This window comes from Egretta garzetta, unplaced genomic scaffold (assembly GCF_000687185.1).
Source record: "Egretta garzetta isolate BGI_Z169 unplaced genomic scaffold, ASM68718v1 scaffold271, whole genome shotgun sequence".
Lineage (NCBI taxonomy): Eukaryota > Metazoa > Chordata > Aves > Pelecaniformes > Ardeidae > Egretta > Egretta garzetta.
Window position 1 is genome coordinate 4,705,933 of NW_009258669.1, and position 19,232 is coordinate 4,725,164.

Here is a 19,232-nt window from a genome sequence, read left to right on the forward strand (position 1 = left end):
AATTTCCACACTTTCGAGGACAACCTGAGTGAGGCAATAGAAAGGCAAGCAGCTTAACAGTGTGTACCCACTATTGCTATCACATGTGCTGGCAGAAAATGAAAGCAGCTGGCAAAGTCCTGAATACTTACTAAGTTGAGAACAGCATAATGACATTAAAGACAATATTATTTCTTCTCATTTACATTTTTATGTTGACAAAGGTCCTTATGTAGATTCAAACCAACAAGTGTTATTTTGCTGATATTAGCATGTTTAGTTTTGGTAATTGCAGCTTTAAACTATTGTATGTTTTCGAAGTGTAAACTGGTTCTGTATTAAAAGTTTCCTGATACAAATACACTGGTAAACCTTTTCTTTCAAGGTGCAAGCAACTTCTTAGTTTGTGGGTAAGTGCGAAAATGAACTTGAATTGTACTTGTGTGCTATTGGGGACTGAGATGTGAAATACTAAATCTAATGTGGTAGTCTTTAGTAGTAGATTAATGGTTAGCAACTGTAAATTAATTTATTAATTATTCTGTTCAGGTTTTGAATTTTTTTTTTTTTTAAATCTTTATGGCTCCATATAAAGTTGGATGGCCTCTGTAAGTCATGGGGTTAAGAGCTATCAATGGCATGAAATTTAACAAGTCAAAATGTCAGACTCTGCACCTGGGATGGAGTAACTCTGGACACAAATATAAATGGGGAGAGGAGTGGCTGGAGAGCAGCCCTGCAGAAAGGGCTCTGGGGGTGCTGGTCAGCAGCAGGCTCACCATGAGCCAGCAGCGGTGCCCTGGCAGCCAAGAGGGCAACCTGCATCCTGGGGAGCATCAAACACAGCGCAGCCAGCTGGCCAAACGAGGAGATTGTCCCCCTGTATTCAGTGCTGGTGCAGCCTCACCTGGAGTGTTGTGTGCAGTCCTGGGCCCCACAATTTAAGAAAGCTATTAAGGTCCTTGAATGCATCCAGAGGCCAGAGGAGGGCAATCAAGCTGGTGGAAGGCCTGGAAGGCATGTCCTATGAGGAGCGGCTGAGGTCTCTGGGTTTGTTGAGTTTGGAGAAAAGGAGGCTGAGGGGCGACCTCATTGCTCTCTGCAGCTTCCTGAGGAGGGGACATGGAGAGGGAGGTGCTGATCTCTTCTCCCTGGGATCCAGTGACAGGACATCCAGGAATGGTTCAAACTTGCACCAGGGAGGTTCAGACTGGATGTTAGGAAGCCTTTGTTTGTAGAGAGGGTGGTCAGACACTGAAAAAGGCTTCCTGGAAAGGTGGTTGATGCTTCAAGGCTGTCGGTGTTGAAGAGGCATTTGGACAATGCCCTTCATAACATGCTTTAACTTTTCGTCAGCTGCAGTCGGGCAGTTGGACTAGATGGTCGATGTGGGTCTCTTCCAACTGAAAGTATTCTATTCTGTTCTGTTCTACTCTATTTAGAAATAAATACATTTAAGTGCAAGATGCCAGGTACGTGTTAAATTTCGAAGGACTTTCTGTTGGCTTGCAACTAATTCTGTGAATACTTGTAAATATATCCTAGGACTTTCTGAAGATTCAGTGTGTTAACCATATTATACCCTTCCTCTATAGTTTAGTAAACTGAATATATTAAAACAACCTCTAATCGTAACAGTGATCTTCCTACACCGTAATGTCTTCTTATGCCAGCTGCTTTGTCATTTTGCTCTGTGCTGCTTTATTTAGGTTGGTTTATTAAGTTTTTGAAGAATGTGTAGGAAATGTAAGTTTGCTTTTATTGCTGCAATATAGAAATATGCTAAATAGTTTATTACTATGACATATTTTTGCATAGGAAAAACAGTATGGTTTTAGTTCGTTGTGTTTGTTGCTGGCATGATGATCTCATGCAGAAGAAATTCCTGGTAAATACCTATATATTTGTAGTCTATTACATGTGGAGCTCCTAATGTAAATATTAGTAAAATGTTTCTTTGGTTTGTTGAAAAGTAAATAAGCACTGAAAAATATTAATTGGTCATGTGATCTCAATTCTTTGAGTGAAAGTTTCCTTTAAAAATGCCTACTGAAATAGGCAGAGATCACAACAAAGTTTGATTGAAAACAGCACAAAAGGAAAATAAATTCAGTTTACTCGCTGCTTTTGTTTTCAGTCATGAAACAGTAATTTACTGTCAACTTTTTTGTATTAAGCTGTTTCCTTGACTCTAAAGAATGTTTTAACTTTATATTTGAAGCCCTCCCACTAACTGCCTTGACAAAATGTATTTTTCCCCTTTAAGATAGATTAGACTAGATCCTAGTGTTTTATCTGTACAGAAACTTATATCAGATGTGATGATTCTTCTAGATGCTAAACATCTGGGTTTTTTAAAAAAAGAGGTATTGAGCTAGCACTTTTTTCTCTGGAGTGTTACAGTTTTAGTTCCTCATTTAAAAAGTAAAAAAAAAAAAAAAAAAAAAAGGAAGCTTTCTGGAAATTCATGGTGGTTTTGTTTGTTTTGGAATACTTGACTAAAATTTGACCTTTGCAAAGTGGGAGTGCAACCTGAAAGTAGTGCAACCAAAGTAAGAGTGTGCCAATGCCTAGTGGTTATTCCTAATTACAAGATACTTTATTTCAAATATAATTAACCATTTTATGTGAACTGAAAACGAATGTACATATTGTCAAATTACATTATCTCTGTATTTCTAAGATTAATGCCATTTATTTTTTATTGTTAAAATAAAGTAGAATATATCCTTCCTGAATCAATATTCAGACTCTATGTAATAATAGTTTTCTTTATTAGACTTAAAAATGATTTTTTAATACTCATATTTTCTGCATTTATATAACTGCCTTGAAACAATATTATCTCATTCCAGAACATCCTAATCCTGTATCTTCTTATAAGCAGTCTGGCATTGTGCTAAATGGCAGTGCCTCTGCAGAACAGAACTGATAAATCAGAGTGGAATCACTAGGATCATATTTGTCTGGAGTACAATCCTCACATTGTGTGGACGCTTTCACAACATGTTAAAATGTGGATGCTACAGGACCAATTTGTAACCTTGCTTGCATTCTTCAGTGGTTGCTGTGCTGTATTATGATACTTCCCTAAAATCAACTGCTGAGTCCCTTTTGGAAGCACTTGAATGAAAATGCTTATACATGACAAGAGCTGGTATGAAGAGTTAGGAGTATGCCACTTGTGTATGAAGTAGACAGGCTTACCTGTTTCTTTTTTTTTTTTTTTTTTTTTTTCCAGTTACAGTTAGAGAAGGAACATGTCCCTTCCAGGTTCTGTGAAGGAAGATACATATACTTTCTAATGCAAGGTTTTAAGGAGAAGTTATAGAATTTCCTAGAAGGTTTTGTACCTGTGAGGTCTGAAAAAGTGTAAAGTTGTTTTGTCCTTTACTCTGCATCTCTCTGATATCTTTTCCAATGAGGGATGTAGCTACAATATATTTCTTTTCTCAGTCATTGCTAATAAACCCCTTATTCATAAATGATGCTGAATGTGTGCTGCAGGGCTTACTGCTGCTTCGTTTGCTCCCGTTTTATTTCTTTACTCTCAAGGTCTGTGGGATACCATTAGTGGCTCTTAATTTTCTCCTCAAACTGTAGGTGTAAGATGCTGCTAGTAAGGATTTTCATTCAGTTTTTTTACATAGAGTAGGGTGATGGGGTGCTTTATAGCTTCAAAGAGGAGACAAGACATTGAGGTAAGGATTAGGGAGTACTGGGGGATGTGTGTTTTGGGAATAGAGTTTGACATGGGAAGATGATCTATTAGTTTTAGTTAGGAACTAAAACATCTAAACTTAGTAAAAAGAAACTCCGGGAAAGTTTAGCACTTAGAACTGTCCACAGCATGTAAAGTTTAGCTTTTTAAGAATATGTTCCACTTAACTTTTTGTAGGTAGTGGGAAGAAAGCAGGTCTCTAAGACTGTTGAAAGCAACTTAAATTTCACATTTTCTCTTTTTTTAGGTTGGCTGAAGACTTTTGATGATTACTTCAGAGATCAAACACAGCATATCTTAAATAATATGGTTGTAAAACTGCAAGAAGACAACCGAAGGAAATTTATATGGTCTGAGATTTCATACTTTTCAAAATGGTGGGATGGAATAGACAGCCAAAAAAAGGATGCCGTTAAAAGGTTTGAACGCTGGACTGTTATGTATCTTCCATATGGCATGTTCTGAGACTTTGTGTATTTAACTACACTGTAAACTCGAGACTTTACTTTTTGTGATGCAGAATTGCTAGAATAATCAACTACTCGAGTTTTGATTTTTTGGGCTTGGTTTTGTTTTTTCCCAGTTACAAAAATAAAACTCTGTAGAGAAGTGAAGCCAAATCACTGAGTTGCTGAAAAAATTGGCCAAAAGTTCCCATGCACAGCCATGAAGATGTCATTCAAATTGTAATGGAATCGTGATTATGAACTTTATTTGATTTCACTTTGAAGTATTGGGAATGGAATAAAAATAATCTTTCGTATTAGCTTTTTATATATGGTAATTTCTTCTTCATTTATAACACAATTATGAAATGAGGTTTTTTGGTTTTAAATATGTGTATTTTTTTATAAACATGCAGCTGATTAAATGGTAAAGTAGTGCGTAGTCTACCCCCTTGCTGCTGCTCTTAGTTCTTTTTAAAACCATAAGTAAAAATGTAGTACAGAAGCAAAATGTTTGGCTAGACATTGAAAAAAAAAGAGTGTTGCTTGGATGAACTTGAAGCAAGGGTCTAATTTGCAGTTTTCAAACAGGTTTTTTTGTTTGGTTTGTTTTGGCTTTTTTACTTTGCTTTGTGACAAAATCCAACAGTTTTTAGCTCATGTCTCTGATGCCCTCCTTCTCATGCTCCCCTTCAAGATGCACAGTTTGTGGTATACATTAAGGCTATGAGACCCTCACAGCTGCAAAGGTTAAGTAATGCTGGAAATCTTAGGAATGACATAGAAAACTATCTATTTAAAAATTTATGTACAATGAGTGAGTATTATAGCACAGCTGTTGGGTTTTGAGATTAAAAAGAGCCCTTGGAACACAATAAACAGTAAAAGAAAGTCACTAGGGAACTGTCCTTTCTTCAGGGGAATCACATATTGGTTAAACTGCTGTAAGACTTACAGAAGCTGCATTGGAGATTATTTTTGCTGTATGTTTTTCATTACTCTTATGGGTATTATCTATCATGTGACTAAGTTTTGATAAGTTCACTTTATTTCTTAAATTCATTAAACATTTATATGCTAGTGTACAATGTAAGTGCTGAAATTGCATTATTTAACTGTAGGGATCACCTGGGTCTGGAAGCATGGCCATTGTGTTCACTAACATCTTAATAGAGAGACTCAATCATCATGTGATCTGATTCAAGAAGGCATTTTGATGAGTGACGTGGTCTGAAGCCTTTATAGATATAATAAAATTCAAAACTCTATCAGCTCTCTAAAACAATAAAAAGAACAGTAGATCAAAGACAGGGGGTTATTAGTAGTGCTTGAAATGTACAATGTCTAGGCATTTCGGTCAATTGGCCTTCAGTACTGTGGCACATACACTTTTATTTTTGTAATCTATGCAGGAAATAGCCTTCTTCCTAATGTAAAAAAAAAAAAATAAAATAGGGCACACGCAGTAGAGCTGGTAGTTTTCATTGCACAGAGACATTTAAAATTTCACTGTTTATCTATTAATTCGTTCCCTGTTTAACTAAAGAAATGTAGTAGCACAAGCAATTTGGATTTTGGCATTGTGTCCCTGGTAAATACCTATTGGGTATCCAGAAATTGATTTTTAAGAGTGTATTTTCATATGCAAGATTCTGAACAAAATTTACATATTTTTCAGGTTAATAAAAGATGGACAATTTGAAATAGTAACAGGAGGATGGGTCATGCCTGATGAAGCCTCTCCTCATTATTTCGCTTTAATTGACCAACTGATAGAAGGACATCAATGGCTAGAAAAGAACCTTGGTATGTAGCTTGATCTAAAAGTTAACTGTGTTAATACAGGAAGTCCATTTGTATTTCTGAGGTGCTTAGAAGGCTCTCTACTCTGCTTTCCAGAAACATTGAATCAGACCACTTACTGGAAGCTATAGGATTGAGTATAGTATTTACAATTACTGTGTGCAGATAGAAGTTCCTGGGTGAAATGTATTTAAAAAATTTTATGTTATAACACTTTGTCTTGATCAATGAAAGATGTGCATAGTATATTAGCATAATAAAATATAACACTAGATCGTCCTGAATTGTAGATCATGTGTCTCTGGTATCACAGTTTCCAATTGCCATTTCTGTCTTTTGAAAATCATAACAAAGGCCTTAAAATTACTTGAAATTTTATATTCCTTTTATGTGTTTAAATGTATTCTGCAGGCTGCGTATTCATTAGGTTCACTTATGTAGGGCTTTCAAAAAAGGAAATATGAAATTTTGTAGCAATTGTTGTTGCAGCAGTAGTAGTTGTTATAAAATCTAAATGCATTGTAATGTAAGAATTGTTCATATTTAAAAAAAACTCATTTGCTTTTGAAACTTTGAGGAACTACTGACTGCAGTAACACTGGCTGAACTGTTCTGGTGGCTTTGGGCAGTTTTTTTTTCTTGAGTTCTATAGTACAGATAATCCTTTTTATACAGAAAATATTTGTACAGTGATACTTACTATTAAGTAAGTTAACATTACTTCAATTAACAGAAATTATTTTGAAAAGCTGTTTCACTGTTTTTCTTTGATTGCAATTTCTATAAACACAGCTTGACATAATTAAGACATGGGAAGAGGGAAGGCCTAATAAAAGGGTAATGCATTCTACTGTTTTTTGGTAAGACAGTAAAAATGTGCCTAAGGAATGATGTTGAAGAATCAGTTAAACAAGATTTAGATATTGCTTTTTTATTTGCTAGTAGGAAGTTCAGTGAAAAGTCAGTAGTAATCAACATGATTCTAATGATTGCCAACCAAATAAATCAAAAGAAAAGCTAACTCCAAAGCCAACAAAGGTTAACATGATTTAAATTACAGTGAAAATTCAGCAAGGTACAACATCAACCCATCTCCATCCATTCATTTTCTTTCAGCTTTCCTTTGCAATTGTAGCACCTGCAAACTACTTAGAGTGAAAAAGATGTATTTCATTATGGTTCCATGTAAAGATTGATACACAGTGGAAATATTGTAACAACGTAAAGTACTAATTGCAGGGTTTTTATATAGTTAGACGAATACCTTGCCTTTAAGACATTTGATTTTTTTGTTTTGTTGTTAATTGTTAATCTGTTTAATTCTAGCTTGTTAATTCCAGGGTGTGTTCTGCAGGAGGCTTAATATTTAGCTGTATGTTTTAATTTATCTTCTTGGAAATTCTATCTTTAGTCTTCTAATTTGAATTATATTGGTATAGCTTTCTTTGAGTGAAAAGTAAAACTTTCTTCCCATTTTAATTTTTTCTTTTGTCAACAGGAGTAAAACCAAAGTCTGGTTGGGCAATTGATCCTTTTGGGCATTCACCAACAATGGCCTACCTTTTGAAACGCACAGGATTTTCCAATATGCTTATACAAAGAGTTCATTACTCAGTTAAAAAACATTTTGCAATGCAGAAGACACTAGAATTTTTTTGGAGACAAAACTGGGGTATGTGTTTTTCCTTTATGTCAAGTTATTTTGTTAATTTATGCAGATAAAATATGGAGAGAACTTGAGTAAATACTATGGAAATCTTTACACAACAGGTAATTTAGAGAAGTTAGTGTAGATGTGCAGTTCTGTTAAAAGTCTTTCACGTAGGTTAAGTTTTGGGGTGGGGATTTTTTTTTTTTTTTTTTTTGTAACAGAAAGGGAATGTGAGTACCTGTGTGTTAGGAAAGGGGTTAAGTATAAAAACGGTATTATTGCCATTGTTCCTCTGATCTTCCTGTTTCTTCCCTTCCATTTGTGCTTTTATTTTCTCCTATTTCCCTTCTCCCAACATTCCTTACAAGTATATATATAAAAAGTAAATGGGGTGGAATATTCTTTTTCCTTTTCTCACTTCTTTGTTTTCTTCTTCCTACTCCTACTATATGGAAATAAAGTAGAGGAGAAGGAACGTTGCTCTTGATGGGGGAAAAATAAAAGGCCAAAAGTGAATATTTGGGCAGATCTGTCTTGTTTATGTTCTTAATAAGGAAAAAACTTGCAAGCAACCAGTTTTCCTCAGCTGGTGTGACAAATTAGCATCATTAGTTATAGTAGCTTGCTGTGGATTTGAAATTTGTAGGTTATCTTTAGTCAGAAAAATACGTTAAAAACATTTCACCATTTAAATTTGCAATGAATTCTCATCTAAAACTTTATTCTTAGAATAAATATAATTGCTTTTTTGATATTATTTATACAATATAGAGTATGAAAGTTTTCTTGGTAGTGTAGTGATTATACCTTAGTAAACTGATGTGTCTGTAAATTAATGTACTTTTTCTATATGGATATTTTGTTTTGCTTTGTACTGTAGCAGCATTCCAATAAGCTGTATGATAAATGTACGTAGGTAAGGTTTTGGTCTTTCTGGCTTTTAAAGTTAAGCTAGTATGTCACTGTTTTGTCACTACAGGGTCAAACAAACATATTTGGTACTTACTATTGAAAGATTGGGGTGGTGAGTTTGAAGCTTTTTAGTTCCTCTGTGTTTTTAATCGGAAATTGTAGGAAGGAGAGGGTATTCGGAGACAGCAATCTGCTGCACAAATAAACTTGACTTGAGGAGAACACACCAGTGTGAAAGAAGTTGTCAGATACTGATACTTAAGAGACTTCTTTGAATGTTGGTATATGCTACTCAGGATACAGAATACCTGATTGACAGGCCTTTTTCCTAAATAGTTGTATATGTAAATCACATGTGATATGATCTAGTGTACGGGCTTCAAAAGAAGGTTTTTCAAGACAGATCACGTATCAAAGCTCACTGCACACTCAGCTGGTGTAATATGTAGACATGGTACCCGACATGGAGAACTCCTGTAGTTGAAAAGTAAATGCATATGCTTATTGAATGTTACCTTTTCAGTAATAAACAAGTAGTAGTAAAACAGGAGTTTTTAAACAAAAGGTATGGATTGGAACTGTGAAGACTCATGCTGTTAAGGTTTTGAAGAGTATTTTCAAATGTATGGTTGACATACTTGAGTGTCAGATTCTGTGGCACATCTGCAGCATTCATCCTTTTTTTCCAGTAGAAAATTACTTAGTGCTGGAAACAGGTAATCAGCATTTAGGGTTTTTACCAGATGAGTAAACTTATGGTTCTCTTAAGTTCTGTGAGAACTTCAGGTTCTCTTTAAAGTTAAATTTTCAAAGGCCTTCTTTTGAGACTTGATAAAATGTGTGTGGATCTGTGCTCCTTGTGGGTTAAACTTTAGGGAATGGACTGACAAGATGGAAAAGTTAGGATTGCAAAGATGGTCTTAGAATTGCATAGAATTCCATGTACTTTTATGTACAATCTATCTACAGGTATGTAGAATCCTACTATTAATGTATTGAAGTTGTGTGTTCAAGAAATGAAGACATTGCTAAAGCCAACCAATTCAAAGATGGTGCTAATGAGGTAATAACAGCAGGGTGATTCACTCAAACTATAAAAGATGTGTCTTGTTCACCTCTAAAACTCTGGCAATAATGAGATTTATAGGTTAAAAAAAAACACACTAGCATTTTGTTCCTATCTTTCATAATCAGCTGGTGCTTGATTCGAACATTCCAATCTGTGTTGTACCTCTGTTTTAGCCTCTTTATATGTAAGGTAGATACAAAGGTAGACTGCAGGTGTGGATATTCAAAGCAAGGAATTGTCTTGATCTGATGGTTTTTAATACAATTAATGGATTAAGAACATAGAACTGATTTAATTTTGGCAATTCGGAGAGGATTTATTTTAAAGGTGTGCTCTGTGTATTTAATTCCAGATTTGGGATCCAGTACAGATATCCTTTGTCATATGATGCCTTTCTATAGCTATGATGTTCCTCATACTTGTGGTCCAGATCCAAAAATCTGCTGCCAGTTTGATTTCAAACGTCTTCCTGGAGGAAGAGTAAGCTGCCCATGGAGGGTTCCGCCAGAAGCCATTCATGCTGGAAATGTTCAACACAGGTACAAGTTTTACATACTCTGCAAGGGAATAACTTAAAAAAAAAAAAAATGCTGGTCAAAGATGATATTTAGCATAGCTTGGTGAATTTATATAGTTCTTAAACTTGTAGGATAATGATACCTATTACTTAACATAGTGTTTGTTCATAAGTTCAGAATGCAATTGACAGTGAAATTTGAAGATAGTTTATAATTAAGATGTATTAATGTCTTCTCTATTCATGATACATGAGTCTAGCTATTACTCTCTCTGAATGCTAGGCAGAACATAGTCTCTGTTTGGTTATAGTCATGTTACTAGTTCACTGTAGTTGCAAATTTTATGAATAGATTGTGATCTGTCTCCTGCCAGTGGAAAATTGCAGGGAAAGCGTGTAGTATGCAAACAGTGAGATGTTTTCTATGGTATATCCTTGCAGAACTTGGCAATCTGTGCCCTAGGTTTCTTGAAGTGGACACTTTAAATGATTCTGAGTCCTGTGTCTTGCATGTCTGGGGGGTGGGGGTTGGAAATCATATTAACCTCAATTTTACTTTTCAAATAGGAACACTGAGTTGTTTTGCCACAGGTAAGAATCAAGTTTTACAGTTGTGCAAAACTACTTTTCAATTTTGGGAGGAGGGGTGAAAAAAAGAAAATAAAAAAAGGAGGGAATAAAAAAAAAGGATAGAACTGCTAAAGGCTTTTCCAGAAAAAGGTTGTATTCTACAGTCCTGTTACTATCTTCAGGCATTCAAACCATCCCCAAGTTCAAGAGTTAAAAATTTAGGTAGGTGTTTAGAATTGTTGCAAATTGCTGAGTATAACAAATGTATTAAGTGTAGCAGGGTGACTTTTTGGTTCTAGTCTTGATGCTGAAGTTTTGAAGTGATGATGTGATGATGATGTGTTGGTTGTCTGCGTGTCAAGTTTGCGTGTCCTTTTTCCTAGTATGAATTTTTCCAAGCATCTTGAAAATTTTACTTTATCAGTAAAACTCAATTACAAAATTTTATAAAAATAAAACCAAAATAAAACAGGATACTTTACAGTTGTCATATTTTAAGATAGAAATTGGAATGACGGTAACAAAAAGTAATTTTCTTTAAAAGTAGAAAAATGAAAGCTGCAGGTGATGGGAGTAGAGCTATTAGATGAATCATGACACACCCAGTGTTTATCGAATGTGAAGGAAAGCTCATGTGTCTTGAAATCAACACTGTAAAAAGAAAAATCTTGAATATGTATCCCAGTTAGCTGAGGCCAATATTTGTAGAAGAGTACCAGCTTGCTTAAGCTGTTTAACCTCAAACACACATAGGCTATAATTATAATGTAGAGAGCCTGCTTGGAATGCTTTTTTAGGTTTTGGGGGTTTAATTAGAACTTAGTTTATTCCTGCACTTCCAAGATGCAACCTTTGCATAACGATCTAGAGTAGACCTTGTAAAAGAAATGTTTCTTTCATCGTGTCATCTGAAATCAAAGAATAAAAGAAATGGGGCGGGTACAAACATACAAAAATATGATCAAGTTGAAGAGATCATCATCTCAGTATGTTCTCTGAAACTTAAATCTTTGCATCAGCTTTTGGTAGATAAAAACAGTTTCTGTGTCTTAACAGGGAGTTGAAACAGCAGTATGGTAGGTAATGCCTAAGGTAAAAGTAAAACTAACACATGGTCTTTCAGTTAGGAGCCTGGATTATTTACACTACCTGGATCTGAAAAAAGTATTTGATACACACTTGATTAATTTAGAGGCAAAGTTTGGATCACTAACCTTTCTTCAATGCTAAAGCTGCCACAAAACTGATAAAACACAAATCTTGAATACTCAGCTGGGACTGTTGCTCTTGATTTCAGTACTATTATAGCCATACATATATACTGAAGAGATACTGAACTGAAAAGACTAGTAGCTGCTGGATTTATCACTGCCTTGCCAGTTGTGATTTGGTAGGAAGGAATGAAACAGAAGCTTAATTGAAAGCCTCTACTTGTTTAACTACACTTCATAACAGCTTAGGTTATAAAGATTGCTGTTGTTCTTGCCCTGTTGCTGCATCGTTATCCACGTGTTTGAATATTGAAGTTCTAGCTTTTCACACTAGCAAGAAAAAACAGTTGTGTGTGTTTTGGTTTTTTTTTTTTTCTTGAATGGGAATGAATTGTTTTGTTAGAGGAACTATAGCTTGTTTTGGTGTATGTCTCCCTCTCCCATGCATGGAAATAGGAAAGAATCTGTACTGCAAGTTATGTGCTTCAGAGGAGCAGAAAATGGACTTTCCTCTTCACATGCTACCATTCAAGAGCCTAATTTTACCCTTCAGCTTTTTTCTCTTTATGGTTGGTCACATTGCACAACTTGTAACTGGCATTCAGAATTACATTGGTGATGTGGCATTGATAGTTAATGTTTGTGATTTGCCAACCTCAAGAATCTGAGATCACCCTCTCGGGAAGTACTCGTCCTGTCTGCACAGCCATCTCCTCCACAAAATTACCTGAACAGAAAAACTGGCCATTCACCAAATGGTTTTCTTTTCTAGCTGAGATAATTGAGCAAAGAGTGAGTCCCTAATGCTTCATGTGCTGTATGGGCTGAAGTAGTAGGGACTGTGAAGCCATGACCGCTGTCAAACCTGTCACATGGGACTTGCTATAGCTGCTGCAAAATTTCTTGTGATTCCCACAGGCTCTGGATGGCTGCTTCTCCTTTGACATAGCAAGGAGCAAAACTAGCCGCGTTAATTGTTTTGATATGTTCTAGATAAATACTTGGAATTTTTGCATGAAAGGAACACACTTGTGATATGAAGGGGTTTTCTTCATTTCTGAAATGTCTTAAGCATTCAATGATAATCTGAAAGCTTTCCAAAGAAAGATGAAAAATATTCTTGACGCTGTTATTGACAATGTTGATATACTTCAGTATTGCCAACTAAGAGTGCAGCTGAATATTGAGAACTACATAATGCGTCTTGTGGACAATTCCACGGACTTTTGATTGTATAAAACCGAAAATCTGGTTTTATTCTTTTTTCAAAGCCATTAAAATGCAGTTGCTGCTGATTTGCTATATCCATAATTATGGTGCTACAAAAATTTTATCACGACTGATCTCTCTGGGTTACAAATTTCTATTCAGGTAGGCAGGATAAACATATCAAAATGTATCTAATACTGTCTTGCATCTACTACTGACTTGCTGGGGATCCAGAAGGGAAAAGTGTTGGTGAGACTTGGTGGAATCTGGGGTTTTTTGTTTGCTCTTTTTTTTTTTTTTTTTTTTCCTCCAGAAGTATTTTTCATCTTCACCAAATTCTGTCTGGGTTTTCTGATGACTCTTTCTCACTCTTGTATGAAATAATGATTTAGGAAGTTATTTGGGAGAAACTTAAGAGGATATACATGACTTGAGACATCTAGTTTTTCTTTGGTGTTTTTGCAATTGAAACTGGTTTGCAATGGAGGAGGATCCTGCTGCCCCCTTCAAAAAATACCTAATAATCCTACAGTTTCGGGTACTTTGAAGAAAGTGAGAACAGCAACACTGATGAATTTTGCAGTAGACTTGGAAAGAGACTAGAGGAGGACTTTGAAGAGAGATGTTGAAGTCAAATATCCCGTTAACTGTGACCTTTCCTGAAGTCCCATATTTTTCAAGAGGCTCTAAAATAAAGTATGTTCCCAACTGTAGGCTGTGTGTGGGAGATTTGAGTTAGTTTGGCTTCTTAGAAAGTAAAATTACAAAATTTTGTGGTGTTCTGTTAGTTGTGTGGAGAGGAAGTCTTTATGTTTACATCAGCAACCTGTTGAAAGTCATGGAAAATACTGAATCAGGTGTAAATACTTGGGAGACTGAACTATAGTTTGATTTATGGACAGAGAGGGATGAAGCCACTAGTTGGGTCTGTTCTAGTCTCAGCAGAACTATGTAGATCCTTAACTAAAGGTGATGATGTGCCCCCTCTCTCCCTCCAGAATACAGTCAGATTTTGTGTTTACTTAACACTTCTGTAATCTGATAAACAAATAAACCCTGACTTGCTGATCAAAGAAATATTGGTTTCAAATATATTGGACTAGATTCAATTCTCCCATAAATGTCTACATAACAAATCTTGAAGAGTATGAGTTGAAAGTAGATTTTGGTAGACTATTAAAAAGACTTGTAGAAACAAAAAGCTCACTGGAATCTGGATGTTGCTGCTATTTTCTTTAAAACTTTGTCATTTGTATTCCTGTTTTTTTAAATATGTTACTATGGCTTATGTTCCCTACTAAAATTATTTCCATGACTTAATTAGAGAGAATCACCATCTGAAGATTTTGATAGCAGTTGTGGTTGAGGGGAGGAATGGACCTTTCCAGTAACCCAGACATCAGACTTGTAACTTTTAATACATTGCTGTTTAATGACAGAACTGATACTTTACCTGTCAAAGAGTTAGTAGGTGCCAAAGGATGATTTTACTGCCTTTTTTCTGTGTGTGCACCTGTAGGTTTTTGGTTTTTGGTTTGGGTTTTTTTTGTTGTTGTTGTTTTTCTTTTAAAAGCCAAAAGCAGAAAAGCAGTGGTTTTAATTTTTCAGGACATGCTTAAAACTTAAGAGAGTTTGGCTCTTAAGACAGGTAAGAAGCTGACTGAAAGGGGAATATTGATTGTTAGTAGTGAACTTTCTCCAGATTTTTTTAAATTTTTTTTGTTTTTTGCAAGGCTAGAGTTCCTCAAAGATTAATTTATGGGCAGTTTTTCTGTCAAGGACATGAAGATGTGAAACAAAGTATCCAAGGGAATTACCAGAGGGGATGAGAAGAGTTTGCTTATTATTGTAAATAAGGGCTGGAGAGGATTAGGATTGTTATCTAAATATAAAGCAGGTAAACATAATTTAAACTGAAGGTTAGTTTTGGCATAGGAACAAATTGATGCAGACTGACCTACTGTTTGAGATGGAACTTGATAAGCTTATTGGAGGATTTAATTAGCATAGTGTTTGCAACAATAGTGGGTTGAATGTGATGTCCCAGTGGGGGGAATTGCATCCAGCTTTTTGTTACAAAATGAAATAGCAGAGGTTTGTATGTCTTATTTAAGGTCACCCTAATGCACAACTTGCTATCTAAGAATAGTTTTGACAAATGCTGACCTTTTATTCTTGTTTGCTAAATTGTTGTGTGGTTTTGTTTTTTTTTCCTCTCAAGGGCTTGGATGATTTTAGATCAATACAGAAAGAAGTCAAAGCTTTTCCGTACTAAAGTTCTGTTGGCTCCACTAGGGGATGATTTCCGCTATGCCGAGAGCTCAGAATGGGATCAGCAGTACCAGAATTATCAGAAGCTGTTTGATTATATGAATTCTCATCCTGAGTGGCATGTTAAGGTAAATACAACACTTCTTCTGGTTTGTGGAAAAAATAATATTTCTCAGTATTTTGAGATTTTTCAGGGAGAAAAAGTTGTGGGTTTTTTTAAACTGTGGAATTTTATATGTTATTTAACAGCAGATTTGTTTGTCTTTGCAGATTACATTTTTTTACCTTTACTATCTCTTATCCCTCCAACCCAAAAACTTTGCTATTAATATCCGCTTGAAAACTATAAATAGCATCCCAACTAGATAACTGTAGAGAACAGCTATTAGGTTTGATTGTTTTCTTAGTGCTCTTGTTTTCACAGGCTTCAGGCATTGTTATTTAAGACTCGCAGGCTTTGTTATTTAAAACTATTGTATTTTCCTATTGGAAGTTCAAGCAAATTTTGTTGCTTTGCTTAGGCCCTCTTGCTTTTATGTCCCAGAATGAACAACAAATCCTAAGAGGTACCATTGCTGGCACATGTTGAATACAGTAAAATCTAAGAGACTTAATCTGGATACAAAAGGAGATTATACTAACATACTAACACAATTGTCAGATGAGATATCACTTCAAATCATTAACTATGTTTAAGTGTTAAGATACACATTCACGCATTTTAAGTGTAAGCTGAGTACTTTAGGGACTTCTTGTACTATAGATGTTCTTTGTGCTTGGACACCTTTTTATCATCTTCCAGCATGGGAATAAGAAATAAGGGACCACAACCTTGTTTTTTGTTGAGTTATTGCGTGAGAGCTGCTTTCACATTTAGGCTTTTTAAACACAGTCTGGTCTCCTTCATATATTGTATGTGTGTGCATCTTTTTTTCCTCACCCTTTCTGACATCTCCCCCCACTCCTCTAGCTACAGATTTGAGTAGTGCCTGTATTTTTAGTTCTTCCGACTTGTGTTAAGCATGAGAAAGATGATCACTTGGGATTGCAGCTCATCTGAGATCTGGATTTTGTATCTGTTTCCTGTGGGATGTGGGTGACATGATAGGTGTGAATGCCTGATATATCTTACTGGAGGGAGATAGACCTGGAGAGTACTCTTTTAAATCTAAAGCTTGTTGCTATCACCAGCTTTACCCCCCTCAAAATGGATACAGTGTGTAGTTTGTTACTCTTTGGGTAGTAGCAGCAGTTAAGACCACTTTCTGTGGTCTCCATTCCTAATAACCTAGGCTGGATGATTTCTTCTCTGGGGCAGAATATGAAGGCTCTAGCTCTGAGTTCATTCTTCAAGGACTGCTTGTGTTCTGAGACATCTGAAAGATCCTGTTCATCCCATTGTCAAGGACTGTAGGAGTCTACTTCATTAGCCCTGGCTTGCCCCCATTGATTAATGCCTTGGGAATCACACCAGCTCTTAGGGCCCTCATAGAAGTATCCAACCCTTTTTCTGGTTCTTAATACCCAAACAGAAAGATATGCAATCATCTGATTTAGCCACTTCATACCTAGGATACTTTGCTCACATGGAGCGCCATTGGTACTGGAGCATGTCTCCTTCTAATTCTATTTTTTTGTTTTTTTTTTTTTTTTTCTAACTGATGTTATTTATCCTTGGAATCATGAGCTTAGGTGGAGAACTTTCACACTCTGCATTTTCCTGGGGGAATGTAACTCCATAGGTAAGTAAGAGGTCAAGCTCAGCTTCCTAAGAACCTAGTTTATATAAAGGAGGCAGAGGTCACACCTTAAGTGCTGAGATGCCTAGGATATTCTTACTTATACAAGGGACTGCCTACTCTGCCTTTCTGATCTTATGAGATGTTTATCTAGTGGATATGTCTGTTAGCATTGAGATTCTCATGCCAGCAACTATTCTATGTTCCTAAAACTGTGTGGTAGTTTACTGGAAAAGATATATATTTTAGTCTCAGGGAGTTTAATCTCCCATTTGGATGTCTTCTTTACATCTGTTATGCATAAATTAAGATGAGGCTTTTTATATGCAGTAGAAGAGTCTACTACTGTTTCCACTCATTTGACATTAGAATGAGTTTTCTTCAATTTTGCTGGTTCCTCTGGTGAGGTTTTCTTCCTCTGATGTAACCCAGCATACAGAATGGAGGTCACCTGTACCTGCTTTCTCTTGGTGCATTGATATTTTTTCTTTTCCCCTTCTGAACAATGTCTTGTAGGTGTCTGTGATAGTGAGGGAAAAGGCTAAGTGTCCTAGAAGTGCCTGATAACGCAAGGATCACTGCTATTGGAATTTCTGTGGCAATATGTCTCTTTCTCTACTTTACTGCCATCCAAAGTGGCAAGTTATCATACTGTATCCACCTAACATACTTGGATCTTCTGAATGATTTTGAAGAGTTAATACTATCTTTTGAGGGTTTTTTTAAAGTTGAAATAGCACATCTTTGTTGTCACTGTGATAGTTCTTATATTCCAAACCACTTTTTAAAAGATTTGTACTAAAAACTTGTTTTCTGTTGTTGTAAATTGTAGCATGCTACTTTGTATGCCTGTTGTTCAAAATAATAAAACAAAAACAAACCAAAAAGGTGACTTAGTTTAAATTTGAAGAATTTTCATTATAGTTTATTATGAGGATACTTGTGGTAATGTGATCTGTGCTGTTCCCACTTCCATTAATTGATTTTTCCGCCGTCATTCAAAATCCAGTTTGCCTTCTATGCCTTTATCAAAATGTTTCAATGCTGGCAACATTGACACCAGGCCCTCTCCATTTTTTATTCCCGCTCCCCCCCCTTTTTTTTTTACCTCTCAAGCTTGAGGGTACTGTCTGTTGACCTACCCTGTAAAGCGCTGTTATTGCCTTACTTGTCTGAGTATTTTTAAAAATGACCAGAAGATAATGAATTTTTCGTACTCCCCTGTTAAATCTCAAAACACAATTTCTTTGTATTTAGTTTTTAAAAAGGGAATGCTAGGTTTTTGATCAACAGTCATCTTAGGTTAAGCATATGTTGGAGATCTGGAGCACAACAGAGTTAATTTTGAAAACGCGGGATTAAGACAACTATGCTCTTGTTGCTTTACATTAAGTTTCTTATTTAGTCCAGTCATCTACTTACATAATATTGAGATATTACTTAGCTTATGTATTAGACTTACTCATAAACATGAAAGAATGCTTTGCTTATTTGTTGTGACTTAGCTTGTATTTTAGATACAGATTTATACTTAAAAAAAAAAAAAGGAAGTATTTTATATTTCATGAATCATAGAATCATAATATAGTTTGGGTTGGAAGGAACCTTTAAAGGTCAATCTACCACCTCTCTGGGCAACCCATTCCAGTTCACCACCATTACTGTAAAGAAATGTCTTCTTTATATCTAGTTTGAATCTATCCTCTTTTAGTTTAAAAACGTTACTCCTTGTGCTATTGCTACAGGCCCTGCTAAAGAGTTTGTCCCCATCTTTCCTATGGGCCCCCTTTAAGCACTGAAAGGCCGCAATCAGGTCTCCCTGCAGCCTTCTCTTCTCCAGGCTGAACAACCCCAACTCTCTCAGCCAGGCCCTCCTCTGGATCTGCTCCAATAGGTCCATGTCTTTCTTGTACTGAATTGAAATGAAATGGAAATGCTTTTGGAGCAGCTATTCAGCTTGTCTGAAAAGTGTGCAAGGAAACTTTAAAACTCTTTAGGATAGGATTTCTGCTATAATTCTGCTGGAAGACTAGCATATTTCTGAAATGTATATGAAACCAAGCATATTCATTCTCTTTGTATGTCTAAATAAAGGAAATAGAACTATGTTACAGTAATTTTAATTTTTATTCAG

The 19,232-nt window shown here is 35.7% G+C and overlaps 1 protein-coding gene across 3 annotated transcripts in view; it reads left to right on the plus strand.

Annotated features, from left to right (window-relative positions):
• Window positions 1–19,232, plus strand: part of MAN2A1 (mannosidase alpha class 2A member 1) — a 112,297-nt gene that overhangs the window by 18,651 nt on the left and 74,414 nt on the right. Inside the window, exons 2-7 of one of the 3 annotated variants that reach the window (XM_035888469.1) lie at window positions 2,835–3,136; window positions 3,948–4,119; window positions 5,825–5,952; window positions 7,448–7,621; window positions 9,934–10,120; window positions 15,310–15,487. In XM_035888469.1, the coding sequence (XP_035744362.1) occupies window positions 3,124–3,136; window positions 3,948–4,119; window positions 5,825–5,952; window positions 7,448–7,621; window positions 9,934–10,120; window positions 15,310–15,487 (852 nt within the window). In that variant the 5' untranslated portion in view covers window positions 2,835–3,123. Of the gene's footprint in view, window positions 1–2,834; window positions 3,137–3,220; window positions 3,340–3,947; window positions 4,120–5,824; window positions 5,953–7,447; window positions 7,622–9,933; window positions 10,121–15,309; window positions 15,488–19,232 lie in introns of all 3 variants that reach the window. The other 2 variants (XM_035888470.1, XM_035888471.1) reach the window with 2 other exon arrangements.